This window comes from Quercus lobata, chromosome 8, assembly GCF_001633185.2.
Source record: "Quercus lobata isolate SW786 chromosome 8, ValleyOak3.0 Primary Assembly, whole genome shotgun sequence".
Classification (NCBI taxonomy): Eukaryota; Viridiplantae; Streptophyta; class Magnoliopsida; order Fagales; family Fagaceae; genus Quercus; species Quercus lobata.
This window is the reverse complement of record NC_044911.1, coordinates 15,025,733-15,042,211: the sequence shown is the minus strand read 5'-3', so window position 1 is coordinate 15,042,211 and position 16,479 is coordinate 15,025,733. Positions and strand designations below refer to the sequence as shown.

Below are 16,479 nucleotides of genomic sequence, written 5' to 3'. Positions count from 1 at the left end.
AGGAGTCTTTTGCTGGCGGAGATGATGAGAGTGATGATGTTTGTGGCTCTACCCATGATGAGATGTCTGTTTCTCAGTCATCCACCCTTTGTCACTCGTGATAAAAAGGGGAGTAGTTTTGATTATAAGAATAGTCATGATGTTAAGGGGAGAGTTAATATAGTGATAGGGGGAGAGTGTTTTGAGATATATAGTGAGGTTTTTGTTGTATAGTTCTCATTACATGTACCTTGGTCCTGTGACCTTTTACATACATTGTACTACTTATTTCTATACGTATGATGATGATGTATGTGTTTCACATTTTTCTCACATGTGTAGTTTATTTTCTCTCAAAGAGTAGCGACTTGCTTGAGTCAATGTAAAAGAATGAAGTTTCTGGAAACCAAGAACTAAACTTCTGGAAGAGAAAGAAAATTCTCATTGATAAAATTGAAGAATGATAAGTGTACAAATAATTAAGCTCTGTTTCCTTACACTAACAGAGGCGGGAAAGCTTAAAACAGAACCAACTAACTCCCTAATCTAACGGATTTACAACTGCACCATTGGATGCTTGACACCTGGTCTTGCTATAACTGATTCTGACTTGCTTCACTCACATGATCTGCACGTGCTTTCATTAAACAATATGTCTGTGTCTTCAATCTTTCTATTGTCGTTTTGCCTTTTATTTGTTTCTTTGCTCTGCCGTTTTCCTTAAGTTATTGTTCAACTTTTATTTGTTTCTTTGCTCTGCCGTTTTCCTTAAGTTATTGTTCAACTGCCTCAGTCTCAACCGTCAATGCATGACTTTCTATGTTATAGTCTTTGCTCATCATAATGGGTCTCACTTTAACTTATTGGCTGCTAGCTCAAAGAACAGAAAGCAACGGACATCAGTGCTCACCATTCCATTTCTTTGCCGGCCTTTCTGTCACATCCTAGTGACAAACTACAAAAAAGGTGACATCTACGAAAGTGAGTAATGTGGAAATTCTTGTTCACAACAAATTTTAGAAATTTCAAAGAGTAGCGACTTGCTTGAGTCAATGCATGACTTTCTATGTTATAGTCTTTGCTCATCATAATGGGTCTCACTTTAACTTATTGGCTACTAGCTCAAAGAACAGAAAGCAATGGACATCTCTGCTTTTGTGATTTTGAGTTCCAGTTTCTTTCTTTTCTACTTTTTATTCTCACATGCCGCTGACAACATTACTCAATCCCAAACCCTAAGTGATATTGAGGGCACAACCTTGGTTTCTAAAGATGGAGGCTTTGTTCTGGGGTTCTTCAGTCCAGGTGATTCCACTAACCGTTACTTGGGAATATGGTACACCAATATCTCAATTAAAACGGTTGTTTGGGTAGCAAACCGGCGCAATCCAATCACAAACTCGTCTGGCGTGTTGATGGTAAACAGTTCAGGTAGTCTTGTTCTTCTCAACCAAAATTCGACTGTTGCTTGGTCAGCAAATTCAACAAAAGAGGCGGGGAATTCAATAGTACAGCTTTTAGATTCAGGAAATCTAGTATTAAGGAAAGATAATGATGAAAACCCAGAAAATTATTTGTGGCAAAGCTATGACTATCCTTCTGATACGTGGCTACCAGGGATGAAGCTTGGATGGGACTTAAGGACTGGTCTTGAAAGGCGCCTAACTGCATGGAAGAGTCCAGATGACCCCTCTCCAGGAGAACTGAGTTGGGGGATTGAACTTCATAATTACCCTGAGATTGTCATGAAGAAAGGCTCCAAGATGTACTTCCGGACTGGCCCATGGAATGGCCTTGGTTTCAGTGGTGCACCAGAGATAAGGGCCACCCCTGTTTACAGCTTCAGTTTTGTCTCCAACAAGGACGAGGTATACTTCATATTCGACATGATTCAGCATTCTGTAATATCAAGAGCAGTTTTGAACCAAACTCGGTATGAGCGCTACATATTGGTTGATGGAAAATGGAGCCTGTACCATCATTTTCCAAGAGACGAATGTGACACTTATAATTTATGTGGTGTTTATGGAAATTGTATCATTGGTGAGTCACCTAGGTGTCAATGTATACAAGGATTCAAGCCTAAGTCAACGGAAACATGGAATCCAGAGGAGTGGTCTAAGGGATGTGTACGCAGTACGCAATTGAGCTGCCAGGATAAAGAAAAAATTGGGTTTGATAAATTTGTTGGGTACAAATTGCCAGATACCACGTATTCTTGGGTGAACCAAAGTATGAATCTTGAGGAATGCAGAGTCAAATGCTTGAACAACTGTTCCTGCATGGCTTACTCAAACTCAGATATCAGAGATGGAGGAAGTGGCTGCGTCCTCTGGTATGGGGATCTAATTGATATTAAACCGACTGCAGCTAATTGGCAGGATGTATATATTCGAATGCCAGCTTCACAGCAAGGTAAGGGCCTATAGTCTTCATTGCTGTACCTAAAATATTTTTGCTTTTCTGTTGCGAATCCAACCATTCGTATATTGATCGATGTGCCATCAAATCCTCTGTAGTACAACTTATTCGTATTTTGATGTGCAATCCAAACTAAGATCTTTGTTTCCATCTGTTTTATTGCAAATTCAACCATGACGTAGTTAAAGGCAAGCAGAAGATGAAGGTGATAGTAATAGTTGTGGTTGCCATTGCCTCTGTTTTTGGGGTGCTCTGGATTCTTTACTGCCTTTGCAAAATGACAAGCTTGCGAGGTAATATTACTTTCTCTTACTCCGGAAAAGATATCGAAGATTGTGTAATTTAACTTCTAGAATCGTGCAAAGCAGCTAGTAAGATGTTGAACAATAAAAGTTGTGATATATAGCCATTTTGATCTTAATATAAAATCATGCTTAAGGAAGAAAATTTGCATAAGCCAATTGAAAGAATTACGCAAGTCAATTAAACAATGTCACTAGACCACGATTGTGAGCAAACTTGAAATACTTGTAGTACTTATAGCAAGTGTGTTTATTCCATGAAAATTTTGCATAGCTCTCATTCTATCCTCGAAGGACCAAGTTACATTCGGTAAGCTTATCTGATTCGAGAACATAAAACAAGCATATTCAAGGCAAAGAATATAAATTCGTTGTTAAAATTAACTAATTGTGTGTGTTAGAAATATTGAATGAGTGTATTGTATTTTTCAAGTAATAAAACATACAAGAGTGTCTTTATATAAGAGGCAGAGTGTGTAGTACAAGTATGTGTGCTATACAATTAAATAAAGAGAGCCTAAAGCCCATAGACAATAACAGTATGAAAAGTAAAACATTGGAAGGGAGCTTACTTTTGTTAACGTAATGAGGCATGTACAATTGTGGTTTATTCTAATTTAAAAGAGAAATTTAAAGGATATACAATGTTAGAGATATATTAGACATATTAGCCCAATGTAATAGGATCAACCCATCTACTTTGTGTGCAAGACAATTCTCCTACTTGCCAGTAGTTTAGGATTTAGTCTCCTTTATATACTAATATTATGGTTCATTATAACATAAGTTTTGTACTACACTCTTACGTACAATAAAGATGTAACCCTTAAGGGTTTCCTCCGTAGACGTAGGATGACAAGGTTGAATCACGTAACTCTCGTATTCTCATATTACTATTCTGTGTCTCCTCTTTCTCATCTACTCTAGCATATTCAACATGATGTACACTTCAATGCTAATATTTAACAAGAAGAATATGGGTGTTAAGTAAATTTTTATATGTAATTTATTTGATGGGAAAAAAAGGGGGTTAATTTATGTACTCACTTAAGTAGTAAACAAGGCCAGCTCAAGCAGTTAAATACATACAGGCTCATGCGGTTCATTAAAGCTTGCTTAAGCAAGGCCTTGCCTAACTTTAGCTTGAGGCTCACTCGAGTGAGAATCGCAAAAACATAATCTGAATCCTGTTAAGATTAGAATTTTAAACCTACATGTAAACACCTACTAAAATGAGTCTGATGTTAGAGTGGCAAAAAGTAAGCACTTTTAGAGAAGTAGGAAGTTATCAGCATTTTTAGGTTTTGTTTCATTAGGGGATAGAAAATGAGGAAGGGATGGAAAAGTTGGAAGATAGAAGATATTTTAATTTTCTCTCATGTTGTTTGGTTTTGGGATGGAAAAGTGACGTGACAGAAAACTCATTTATTTTGTTGAGAAGAAAAATGAGAGTACAGAAAATGTAGTGTGTATACATTTTCTCCCATACCCCTAGTACGTAATATAAGAAATAATTTCTTTATAATCATTAAAAAAAATTACTTATTATCAATTAAAATTTAAAAATTAACACAGTTCATATTATATTTTTTTCTTTGTTATAATATATATATATATATATATATATTGCTAGGGTCATATATTTTGGTATTGTCAAACCATGCCAAATTACGTGTCTTTTATTGAGTTTTGATGTGTCTTAAAGTTGTAATTAAAAACCAAGTTGAAGACACAAAGTTTGCTTAGGAAAAGCTCAAGAAAAACACATTTTCAGCATGTACCTCGATAGTCTTGATACCTCTCGATAGTAATCTTAATCTCGATAATACCTAGATATGACTCGATAGAAGCTCAAAACCTACTGCCTCCTAGATAGCAATCTTGATACCTCCTCAATACTTCAAGCGTCGCAGATTAGCAAAAATCAGCAACCCGAAAAAGACTTTAACTTATTCATTTGAAGCCCGAATTGAGATCCGTTTGAACCGGTATTTAAAGGACATCAAAAGCCATATATTAGAAGGCTTTTTAGAGAGAGAGAGAGAGAGAGAGAGAGAGAGAGAGACTTTGTTTATGTGGCTAGGTTTTTGTAACCAAGTTTTCTCTATTTCACTAAACCAGAGAGTTTCAAAGTAGATCTGAAGATTCCGTTTGTGAAGAAGCTAAAGTCATAGCAACCACCACATACTTGCTACTGTGAAGAAAACCTTCAAAAGGTTCTTAAAGTTAGTTGGAGATTCCAATTGTGATTGTGGGTGGAGCATTCATATATTGTAGAGTTCAGAGGTTCTGAAGTGGCAGAAAGTTTCTACTGTAAGTTCATCTACTGGTTTGTAGAGTCTAGGAATAAAGGTTTTGTACTAGATCTTAAAACTTCTCTTTATTATAGTGAATTGCTTCTTGAAAAGGTTTCCCCCCAGGTTTTTTACTGTGAAACTAGTTTGTTTTATTGGTTTTCTTGGGTTATCATATCTTGTCTTATTTACTATTCTGTTGTGCATGTTTTTGACTTACTATTGGTGTTTGTTTGGATTTAAAACTTGTTAATTCTATCAACCGATGTCTAAATTTTCCAATATATATATATATGAACGATTAGAGGTGAAACCCACCATTTGGTTAAAAGAAAAAAATAACCACCATTGATTCAAAAAAGAAAAGGGGAAATCAACAATTTGATTAAAAGAGAAAAAGCACTTGAAAAGAAAAAGAAAAAAAGGAACAAGAATAAGAACAACGTTAAGCACACAACCACAATGGAGAGAGGGCAGATTTAGTATTTTCTTATCTACCACTCTCCTCTCCATTTTCTCTCCTAAAATCACCCAAAATTTGGGAGAAAAGATTCTGGTGGTCCCAAGGAGAAAATACCTCCACCAAAATCTCTTCAATTTTTCACCCTAACCAAACAAACCAAAAACCCATTTTTTCTCATATTTTTTTCTCCCCCATTTTCCATTCTCCCTGTTTTCACCCAACTAAACACACTGTTAGAGAAAAAACTCATGTCTTTCATCCCATGAGCTTTCATGAGAAAATCCTTTAGTTCTATAAAAAGCTTGTGATCCAAAGTTTGAAATCTCAAGAGTCTCTCTTCCAGTTAGTTCACTTTAGATCAAATCTTTAAGGAAGCACCTTAGAGTGTGCCAAAGTTTCTAGTTTGTTCATGCAGATGTGTCATTTATGAAGGGATACATAGAAGAATAAGTTAAAAGTTCCAAACTATTTGTGGTCATAAGAGTGGGTTATCTCCTAAAACTATATAGTATAAGTATAACAAATTGTAAAACTCCTCTGGTAATTAATTTTCTTAGTTAGAATAGATTACCCTTAGTAAAAGTTATTCTTGTAGTGCTTTACCCTTTTTGTGACTTCTCCTTCGTTTTTCCACATTATTAGTATATCGTGTGTCTCATGCTTTTATCATTTTTATTATTCTACAACAAGGCTTGGCGACTTGTTGTTTGTTGGAACACAATATTGAAATTTTGGATCATATAATTGATTTAATTTGAAATTAAATAATAATTTTGCTATATAATAATTTCTCATAGGACTAAACCGAATTTAATAGTTGACATATTTTAGTTTCTTTTAATAATGTATAGACCATCTTGCTCTTATCAGATAAAATGGAGAACAATGTTATGATAGACCAGAACATTGAAGGCCAAAGTGAAGACTTAGAGGTTCCATTCTTCAGCCTAGCTACCATAGCCACTGCCACTAACAACTTTTCAATCAATAACAAGCTCGGTGAAGGGGGTTTTGGACTCGTATACAAGGTAAACTCACAAGAGGATTTATACAGACCAGATCATAGAAAACGCAGCTCTCATCATATTCAATATCAATAAAATATACTAATAAATGAGAATTTCCAGGGTACGCTTACAGATGGACAGGAAATTGCTGTGAAAAGGCTTTCACAAAGTTCTATACAAGGATTGAATGAGTTTAAAAATGAAGTTACGTTGATTGCCAAATTGCAGCACCGTAATCTTGTTAGGCTTTTAGGCTATTGCATCGAAGGACATGAGACAATCCTAATCTATGAATACATGCCCAATGGAAGCTTAGACTCCTTCATTTTTGGTTTGAACTTCTCAAGAACTTAATAATTCTTTGCCAAATTTCATGTATTGTTTTTTAGGACAAAGTTTCTCCAAACCAATTTAGAGAAAATATCCACTACATGGAAACTTTAAAATCTACCCTTGTGTACTTTTTGTCACATAATCTACTTAATTGTCATATATCTTGTTCAAATTATTTAATGAATTATGCAAAATAATGCATGTGGAGGACATTTTCCTAACCCAGTTTGGAGGAAAAATTTGTTCATTTTTTATTCTTATTTAAATAAATTCCAATTTCTTGTTTTATTGTTTAAGTTGGAATTAGTATAAACAAGAATGAGAAACTTGCCAGATCAAACAAGAGCTGGAGTTTTGGGTTGGTCTATGCGCTTCAACATTATTTGTGGGATTGCGCGGGGGCTTGTCTATCTTCATGAAGATTCTAGACTGAGGATCATACACAGAGATCTCAAAGCAAGTAATGTTTTACTTGATAGTAATATGAATCCAAAAATTTCTGACTTCGGTTTAGCTAGAATCTTTGGTGGAGATCAAACTGAAGGAAATACAAATAGAGTAGTTGGAACCTAGTGAGTATTCTTAACATGCTCTATTATCAACTTTTTTTTCATAATCAAAGTGTTTCATTCTTAATGATGTTTTGCAGTGGTTATATGGCACCTGAATATGCCATTGATGGTCTATTTTCAGTAAAATCTGATGTATTTAGCTTTGGAATATTGTTGTTGGAGATATTAAGTGGAAAGAAAAATCGAGGATCTTTCCATCCAAGCCATGGTCAAAACCTTGTTGGAAATGTGAGTTATCAAAACAGTTGACTTTCCATTTCATAGATAATGATATGAATAATGATAGGAAATTTATAAATGTTTTAGGCATGGAAATTATGGAAAGAAGGCAAGCCTTTAGAACTTATTGATACTTGCTTAGAGGACTCTTGCGTCTTATTGGAGATTGTACGTTGCATGCGGATTAGTTTCTTATGTTTGCAACAACATCTTGAGGATCGGCCTAACATGTCATCTGTGGTTATGATGTTGCATGGTGAGAGTTCATTACCTGAACCTAAAGAGCCTGCTTCTTTTGTAGGAAAAAAATCATCTTCATCGAGCAAGAACCAATCATCCTCAACCAATGAAATTACTGTTACACTGTTAGAGGCTCGATAGCCAAACGTCATATTAATTTTATTATTGCATATCTAATAATTGATATTTCTATTGTACATTTTGTAAGTTAAACATAGTTTTATTTCCTAAGTTTGTAACATCAGTCTTATTTGAAATGGCTTCTTCAATAACTAAAAAGTTTGAGGCTACTTATAATCTATTTAACCAGTTTCTTAATAACGGAAAAAAGTAGTTCTAATGAGACTTCAAGTTCTCATTCGAAAATTTCTCACCTTGAAATAGTTATCTAAAACCAACAAGTCATTTATTGGCTTGTAAGCTAGCAATCAAGATGAAATTTGTTGTTTGCTTATTGCTTTATGTTGTTTATGAGATATTACATTATTAAAATCATAGGGTTCAAAGAAATGTTAGGAAACTAATGACAACATGTCAAAGTTAGTTTGTGTCAATAAAACTATATTGGGTTTAGGGCACATCAAAGGCTTCTCAAAGACAACGAAGTTTCGATATGCTTTAGTTTTAAAAGTTGATGTTTTTTTTTCGATTGATATCTTTTCCATGATAATAAATTTTCAATTGGTTTTCATTTCCTACTGTAGCTTTTTAAGGTTGCATTTGTAATTTACAATTGTTCTTATGTCATGTAATTATTCATATTAGTTAATGAAGCATTAATCTACTTTAATCATAGTTACTTTGTGAATTTGTGAACTTTATAACTTTTGCTATGATGAGTATTATATTCTCCCATTCATTAAAAAAGAAACATAGCCCCAATTAATTTATTTTAATCAACTATAGGATAACTGGACATAGCCCCAGTTAATTTATTTTAATCAACTATAGGATAACTGGACAAGTGACATGAACTCCTTATGTACCTCCCTCTCCCTTTATTTTTCGAGTTAGGAAACCCAGGCAGCACACACCTCACGGCGTGCCTCGGCATCTGCGTGCTCCTGGCATCAGCCTACGTGCTTTCCATTCGGCCCATCTTGAAACATGAACCAAGGAGTCTGACATGTGTGTGAGTTAACGGGCCAGTAAACCCGTAAGGTGCAAGGAAGCTGATTAGCAGGATCCCCTTGAGGGTTGCACCGTTGACTGACCTTGATCTTCTAATAAGGGTTTGTGTGAGAGCATACCTGTCAAGTTTTAATGGAAAGTAGACATTTGAGCCTTCAAAATGAACACAAATTTGACTTGTTTTGTGTTAAGGACATATTTTGTGTAATTGGTTAATCCTTTGACAAAACACATTTTACTTGTATTTGGGTAGATCTAGGATGTGTTTAATACTTCAAGAAACATGTTGTTCAAGTCTAGTATTAAAGCCTTCAAGTCTGTCCAAGAAAACAAGCCGATAGTGCAAATTCATTAAAACTTGATAGCTAGCTTGACAGCTGCATCTATCGAGCTTAAGAAAAGCTGTTCATTAAAGCTAGACAAATAGCTCGACACCTGCGGACAGATAGCTCGACAGCTGCTCGACATCTCTCGACAGCTAGGCTATCTATCAAGCTCTTCAGTTGATTGTTATCTTAATCTTGACACCTCCGATAGCTGGTGGATCAATCGAGAAAGCTCCTGTCTCCTCGACAGCTCCTTGATAGCTTCTCGATAGCTGTATCTGTCGAAGTTTAAAACTCGACACCTCCTCGACACCTCACAATCGATCGAGGTTACGGGAATTCAGATTTCCAGATCTGATTTTCAGCCCATGTTTTTTGTATTTGTGTAAGGATTCACAACCCTAGACCTATATAAGGCTTATTTTAGAGGTCATCACATAAGAGAATACAAGAAGAACATATGCAAAAGGTGACCGATGCCTTATTCTCTTTGAAAGAAGCTACTGCGTCTTTGCGCCTTAGGGTTTTGTAACCAAGTGCTTCTTGATCTTCATTATTGATGAAGTGAAGAACTTTGCAGCCAACATCTTCTTCTAGTTTGTGATTAAGTCGCGTACTGGGATCCGCACAATTGGTTAGTCACGTATTGAGATTTGTGCATCAAAGGGTGGTGTTCATATATTGAAGAGTTCAGAGGTTCTGAAGAGGTAGAAGCTTTCTGCTGTGAGTTCATCTATGAGGATTGTAGAGTTAGGGACAAAAGTTTTGTACTAGATCTGAAACTTCTCTTTTCTATAGTGGATTGCTTTTGGGAAGGTTTCACCCCAAGTTTTTATTTTTTTATTTTTTACTGTGAAACTAGTTTGTTTAATTGGTTTTCCTAGGTCATCATATCTTGTTTTATTTATTTTTCCGCTGCATGATTTTGACATGATATTGATGTTTGTTTGTTTTAACAAGTTTTATTGATAATAAATCTAATTAACAACTTAGATTTAAAACTTGTTAATTCTATCAACCGGGGTCTAAATTTCCCAACATTTTGGATTTAAAAAGAATGAAACATAGCTTGGGCTGTCCATGGGTCGGGTCAGATTAGGGTTAAGGTTGACCACACCTAACCTAACTGGATCAATTGGGTGAATAGAAAATGGACCTTCTACTGACCGAATATTCAGGTCAGACCTAGTGGCTTGAGTCATTGGTTGAGTGGGTCAGAGCTGTTAGGTGATTCTGTATTTGAAGAACAAATACTCAAAAGAAATCAAACCAAAAGAACACAAACCTAAACACCTTACAACTACAATCGAAAGTTAGAGAAATCAAACAACACGAGAAATACAACAAACCCAGATCTGAAACTAAAACCAAATAGGACCAAAAATACCACAAACCCATATCTAAGACTAAAATGAAGAGAGAGAGAGAAAGAGATGACTCAACTGACACCACCACCACTCCTTCCCCCAGCATCACCACATCCATCACAAAATCAATACATCCACCATTAGATTGAACAAGATAAGAGCCTCGAAGGAGGCTTTACTACAAGAGAGTGGGGTTTGAGTGAAACTTAACCAAGAATGGTAAGTGCAACGACAACTGTGAATCAACAATGGTGGCAATAGGGAAAATTTGGCTACAGATGCTAGGGTTAGGGAAGTTGGACCGTGAGTTATGACATTTCACCTCAAAATCAATTGGTGATGAGGAAGACACACTCAAATCCTTTATGGCATTTGACATTGCACCCTACGGGCCTGTTTTTAGAGAGGTCATGAGAAGTCAAGTTGTGGTCCCCCCAACAATTCCTCCCTCACAATGACACTCCTGTAACTCGAATCCCTAACCTTGGCTCTAATATCATTTTTCGGATTGGGAGTTGTGCCATTCCACCTCAAAATTAATTGATGTTAAGGAAGACACACTCAAATCTTTTATGACATTTGACATCACACTCCACGTGCCTGTTTTTAGAGTTGTTGTTGGGAGTCAAATTTTGGTCCTCCTAACAAGGGATTTGAGAGAGAGAGAGAGAGAGAGAGAGCATTGAAAACTTTGAAAATAAGGGGCTTCTAGTCTTAAGATTGTGACAGTATAATCTAAAATGTTTTCTCTTTTAAATTTATGAGAGGGCAAGTCGTTTTCTACGAGCTAGGAATTGTGGGACCCAAACTCAAATCGAAACTCCAATTTTTAACACTAACAAACCCACATTTGACCCATTGGATATTCGGATCTGCCCATGGGTCTTCAAGTTAGATCGGGTGGGTTGAGTAAAACAGGTTGATGGACAACCCTTGATAGCTATTTGAAGGTGGCATAGTGTGAGGATCCCCTTTTTTTACTAAATTTAGGCTAAACCTATTGGTCTTGGAAGTCCTTTGGGGTGTGTTTTCTGTGTATGTGTATGGAGTCACCGCTTATTTTATCAAAAATAAATAAAACCATGAATGAATATACATCTTTGTTGATATTGAATTGAATTATATCATTTGGATCAAAAGAAAATAACAATTACATGGCTTGAATCAAGATAATTTTTTTTTAAAAATGAAAAATTACAAAACTTTTGATCCTAATATATATCTATATATCTCTAAAAGCTGAAATGTAGTATTTAATATTACTACACTCTTGTTGAGCTACTGCATCCTCCACGTCGTACATTTCTTTCTATTTTTTTTTATAAAATAATTAAATATAGATCATGGAATAACCTGTTGATGCATTCTATTACTATTCAACTGTGACTATTTATTTGTCTTAAGTGCAAATGTTTTTGTTCCAAATTACAAATGTTACTATTCATTAGATACAAATGTTTGACTATTCAACTACCCAAAATGATTTCAACTTTTCTTTTTCTTCTTTATAATTTCAAGTAACTGTTAAAATTGAATAATTCATTATCATTTAAGTAGATACAATGAAAATTTCAAGTATTCAAACCAAACTGTAGTACCCCAAATGTTTAGCCCAAAGATGAGTTTTGTGTCTCTTCGATTATCTACCAATGTTTCCTCTTCCAAATTTTCAATTTTTCACAACCTTATCTCTCATTCACTCACATGTCAATTATTTATTTAAACTTTAAAATGTTATATCTACCAATGTACATTCTAGATACAATCACCCCATCATTTTCATAAAGAAAAAAGAAAAAAAAAAAGCTCAATACTAATTATTCTCCACATTTTTCAATCAAGCTTTAGCTTTCACCATTTTGAGAAGACATCAGCTGTTTCTATTAGAGATTTTCAAAGTTAAGTCAACAATAAGAAGACTATTGAGGTGAACAAAATGCACAATTAGAAATGATCTTTTTTTGCCCTTTCTTTTTGGTATTCTTACATTTAGTCTCTGTGAAGTGATTTTGTTATTTTCCTTCCCCAAATTTTCAATGATATTGACTTTTTGTTCGTAATTGACTTAGAATTGTCAACTTAGTTTTATTTGGCCCATCATTGTTGTGGAAATTCTTGATGTTGATATGAATCATATTGATAATGAAATATATATATTTTTTTGTTTATTTGTAGAAATTTCAGTGTAGTAATTTAGTTATTGTTGCATCCTATGTGTTAGGCAAAATTCCTTTTAGAAATCTTATGTGTTATTCTCAAATCCGTTTGTTATTTTTATTTCGGTCATTCTATTACAAATAAGGTGAAAATGCACTTTTGGTCCCTACATTTTAGGCCGATTCTCAATTTGGTCCCTAAATTGATTTAACTCCTTCAGTCCCTGATTTCAGAAGTTTTTATTTTGATCCCTCCCGTCAACTCAGTAACAGAAAATGCATACGTGGCAAACGGAATGCACTGTTTGCTGACATAGCTAATAAAATAATAATAATAAAACTATATTTAGCATTTTTAAATGCCACATCAGCATTTAAATTAATAAAAAAAGCCAACTCAGAAAATTAGAAAAAAGTAAATTAAATTAAAAAAAAAAACCTTAAATCTAATTTAAACTAAAATCATTTCTTAAAAAATAAAAAATCATTATCTTTTTAATTCTTTTTTATTTTGTTTTTATTTTTCTTTAACTTCATCAGCTTTTAAAAAAAAAAAAAAAAATCCCTCTCTTTATACAAAAATCTGGTCTGAAAGTCTCTCTCTCTTTCAGCTTTCTCTTTGGGATTAGGGTTTGATCTGGGTTTAGAGAGAGATGGGCCGAGATTGGTGGTAGTTGATGTTGATACGACGGAACCCCCACTGGAGGAGACTGAGACAACAATGGAGGATGTTGAATCTGAATCGGAACCGGAGTTGAAGTTGGCTTCTTAACTGTCACATTAGATTCGATCAAAGAGTCAAGATGATCGAAGAAAATCCACAACGAAGATAGGGTTCCATTAGAGGAACGAAGATTCTTGCGGTTAAGCTCCATGTAACGGCAACCCCAGGCATTGATAAGCGTCGACGTGGCGTCCTTGTTCCGACAATCTTCGCGGACAAGTAACGGACGCGAGGATTGCGGAGTAGCAGTGTTAGGCGGCGCAATTAAAGCTAGGGTTGGAAGCGGAGGAGTCATTGATGGCATCAAAGTGTCCGTTAAGTCACCCATAGTGGTGGTGGCGGCGAGATATGGATGAATCTATGTTGGTGGTGGTGTGTATGGGGTTTTTGTGGTATTGAGGAGAAAAGAGAAGAAGGAGAGATAAGTGTTGATGCGGCGATGAGGTGCGATTAGTGTTTGGTTTGAAAGAAAATCTTGATTTTCTGGGGAAAATGATGATGATTATCTGGGTTTGTGTGTGTTTGTTTCATAAGGAAATTTCTGGTTTTGGGTGAAAGAAAATGTTGTGATGAAAATCTTAGGCATTGGCTTTTTAGTTGTGAATTTTTTCAATGTTTGGTGAAATTTTCTGGGAAAGATGTTGAATGCCTAGGAATTTTATGTTCTTGAGTTCTTGTGATATGGGTTCACGTTCTTGAGTTCTTGTGTATTCACGTTCAAATCTGAAACTTTTTTTTTTTTTTTTTTATGTTTTTATAATTTTTTTCAAATTGATAAATTAATTTTTTTTAAATTAGATGATGACATGGCATGCTGATTTGGTTTTTTATTTTATTTTATTAGCCACGTCAGCATCTAATATGCCAACAATGTATTCCGTTCGCCACGTATGCATTTTCTGTTACTGGGTTGATGAGAGGGATCAAAATAAAAACGATTTTTTGAAATCAGGGATTGACCTAGGAGTGAAATCAATTTAGAGACGAAATTGAGAATCGGCCCAAAATGTAGGAACCAAAAGTGCATTTTTGCCTACAAATAATCAGCATCTCTACCAACAGATTTTTAGCTAATCTAAGCTTTTTTAGTAAGCTTTTACTTTGTTTAGTTGATCATCTTTAAAAAAACACCAAAAAGAAAATAAGACAAAATATAATTTACCATAGAGCACCATTATGCTATTAATATTTTTATGTATAGACACTTGAGGAACTTGACTAATTCTTTGTTGAAATTCCAATTATCCATATGTCTAGCCTCTTAGATTAATTTTTGGGAGTGCAAATGATAGCCTAGCGGGAAAGACATTTTTTGTGGTGTCCCATGTTTTTGGTTCAAACCCCACCATCCCCCTTCCACCACTATCTACCTATAAAATAAAAATAAAAGAAGGTTAGTGTTTGCATTAGTTTGAATAACATTTGATGTCCCATTATTTGTTTTAATCTTTCATATAAGCAATGCTTAATTCATTTAACATTTTTGAATTAATCTTTTATTTTTTTTCCCCTTTTTAGTCACTTTTTGATTTTGAAATCGCACAAATTCTATTACATAGCACTAGATTAAGCTTATGTTGTGGGAATAATAGACACAATGTCTAAGGTGCCCCCACTTTTGCCTAATTAAGTATTACACCACATAAACTTATCAATAGGACTGGTTTCTATGACAAATTCATTGGCATTTGTAATGCAAGCCTTAATGGAGAATAGACTTTTTTTTTTTTAAGATAGATAGAATTCTACTCTAAACTAATCTAATATAAGTGTATATGTGTGTGAAGTTCTAATGTGCATGAAATATATACAATAAAGTACCATCAGATTTGCATAGTTAGGCTTACTTTTATATTATTTTGTGACTAATTATATATTATATTTGTTTTGTGGAAAATAAAGGCTATTCATGATTGAGAGGCTGAACAAGTCACAAGTTGAATGCTAGGTGGGCCAGGCCGATTATAAAGCCAACTCAAGAGAAGAGAGCTTGCCATGAAGTAAAGATTCAGCCCAAAGAAGTAGAGCATCCAGCCCAGGCTTGAATTCAAGAAGAAGCCCAAGATGCAATTCAACATGGATGAAGTTTGCTAGGAAAGAAGCTACAATCAAGCACAGGTGTGTCACAATAGAAAACAAGTCAACGTGGTGGGCTTTGGAAATCAATCACTAATTGAATTGTTGTTGTGGCTTGAAATATGAAATCCTTGTTCTACTTGTATTAGGATCAGAGAATAGTGTGCGGCTATTTTTCATATATAAGCCTCTAGGTTAGATTGTTTAAGAGGGGCGGCTAGGACTAGAGCGCAGGCAGCAACATGTGGTTTCTTTTATGGCTCTTCTCTAGCACGGTGACTATTTCTTTATCTATTTTATTTGTCAAGCTGAATGTTTAATATTTTATTTTTATGTTTTCTTTCAATTACTATGAGTAGCTAAATTTATAATTAAGGTAGAGGATGAAACCTTATTAAGGATTATCAGTAATATTTATGTGATTTGATTTTTCTCACAATAGTTGTCCTTTAATGATTTAAATTATTCTTGCTTCATATCAATTGACTAAGAGGATTCTAGATATGAGTTCAATCATATTTTTCTCATGATTTAGGATTTGTCTTAATTAATTGAATGCTTGGTTTACTATTTCTTGATTTTAAAATTGGATATCTCTTGTGATTTGTTTGGCTATGGATACAATTGATGATTTGATTTTATACCTAAGAAGCAAAGAAGAACATGCTTTTGATTTAAAACAAGGATTTTAATGATAATATTTTTCATGATAGCAAGATTGATTTCTAGATTATCATGCAGTGGTTAGGAAAAATTAATGATCATAAATATATGCTAATATGACTTACAAGGCGGATTCCAAAACCTTAGTTCCTTTCTCTAGATTGTTTTCATCTCTTTATTGCTCTATATTATATCTTTGCTTAGTT

The 16,479-nt window shown here is 34.6% G+C and overlaps 1 protein-coding gene across 1 annotated transcript; it reads left to right on the top strand.

Annotated features, from left to right (window-relative positions):
* Positions 1-959: 959 nt before the first annotated feature.
* On the top strand, positions 960-8,069 carry LOC115955661 (G-type lectin S-receptor-like serine/threonine-protein kinase At4g27290). The gene is made up of 7 exons (XM_031073889.1): positions 960-2,394; positions 2,583-2,693; positions 6,330-6,487; positions 6,587-6,797; positions 7,134-7,371; positions 7,449-7,599; positions 7,678-8,069. The coding sequence occupies exons 1-7, from the start codon at positions 1,119-1,121 to the stop codon at positions 7,969-7,971; spliced, it is 2,439 nt and encodes an 812-aa protein (XP_030929749.1). The 5' UTR covers positions 960-1,118; the 3' UTR covers positions 7,972-8,069.
* Positions 8,070-16,479: the final 8,410 nt, after the last annotated feature.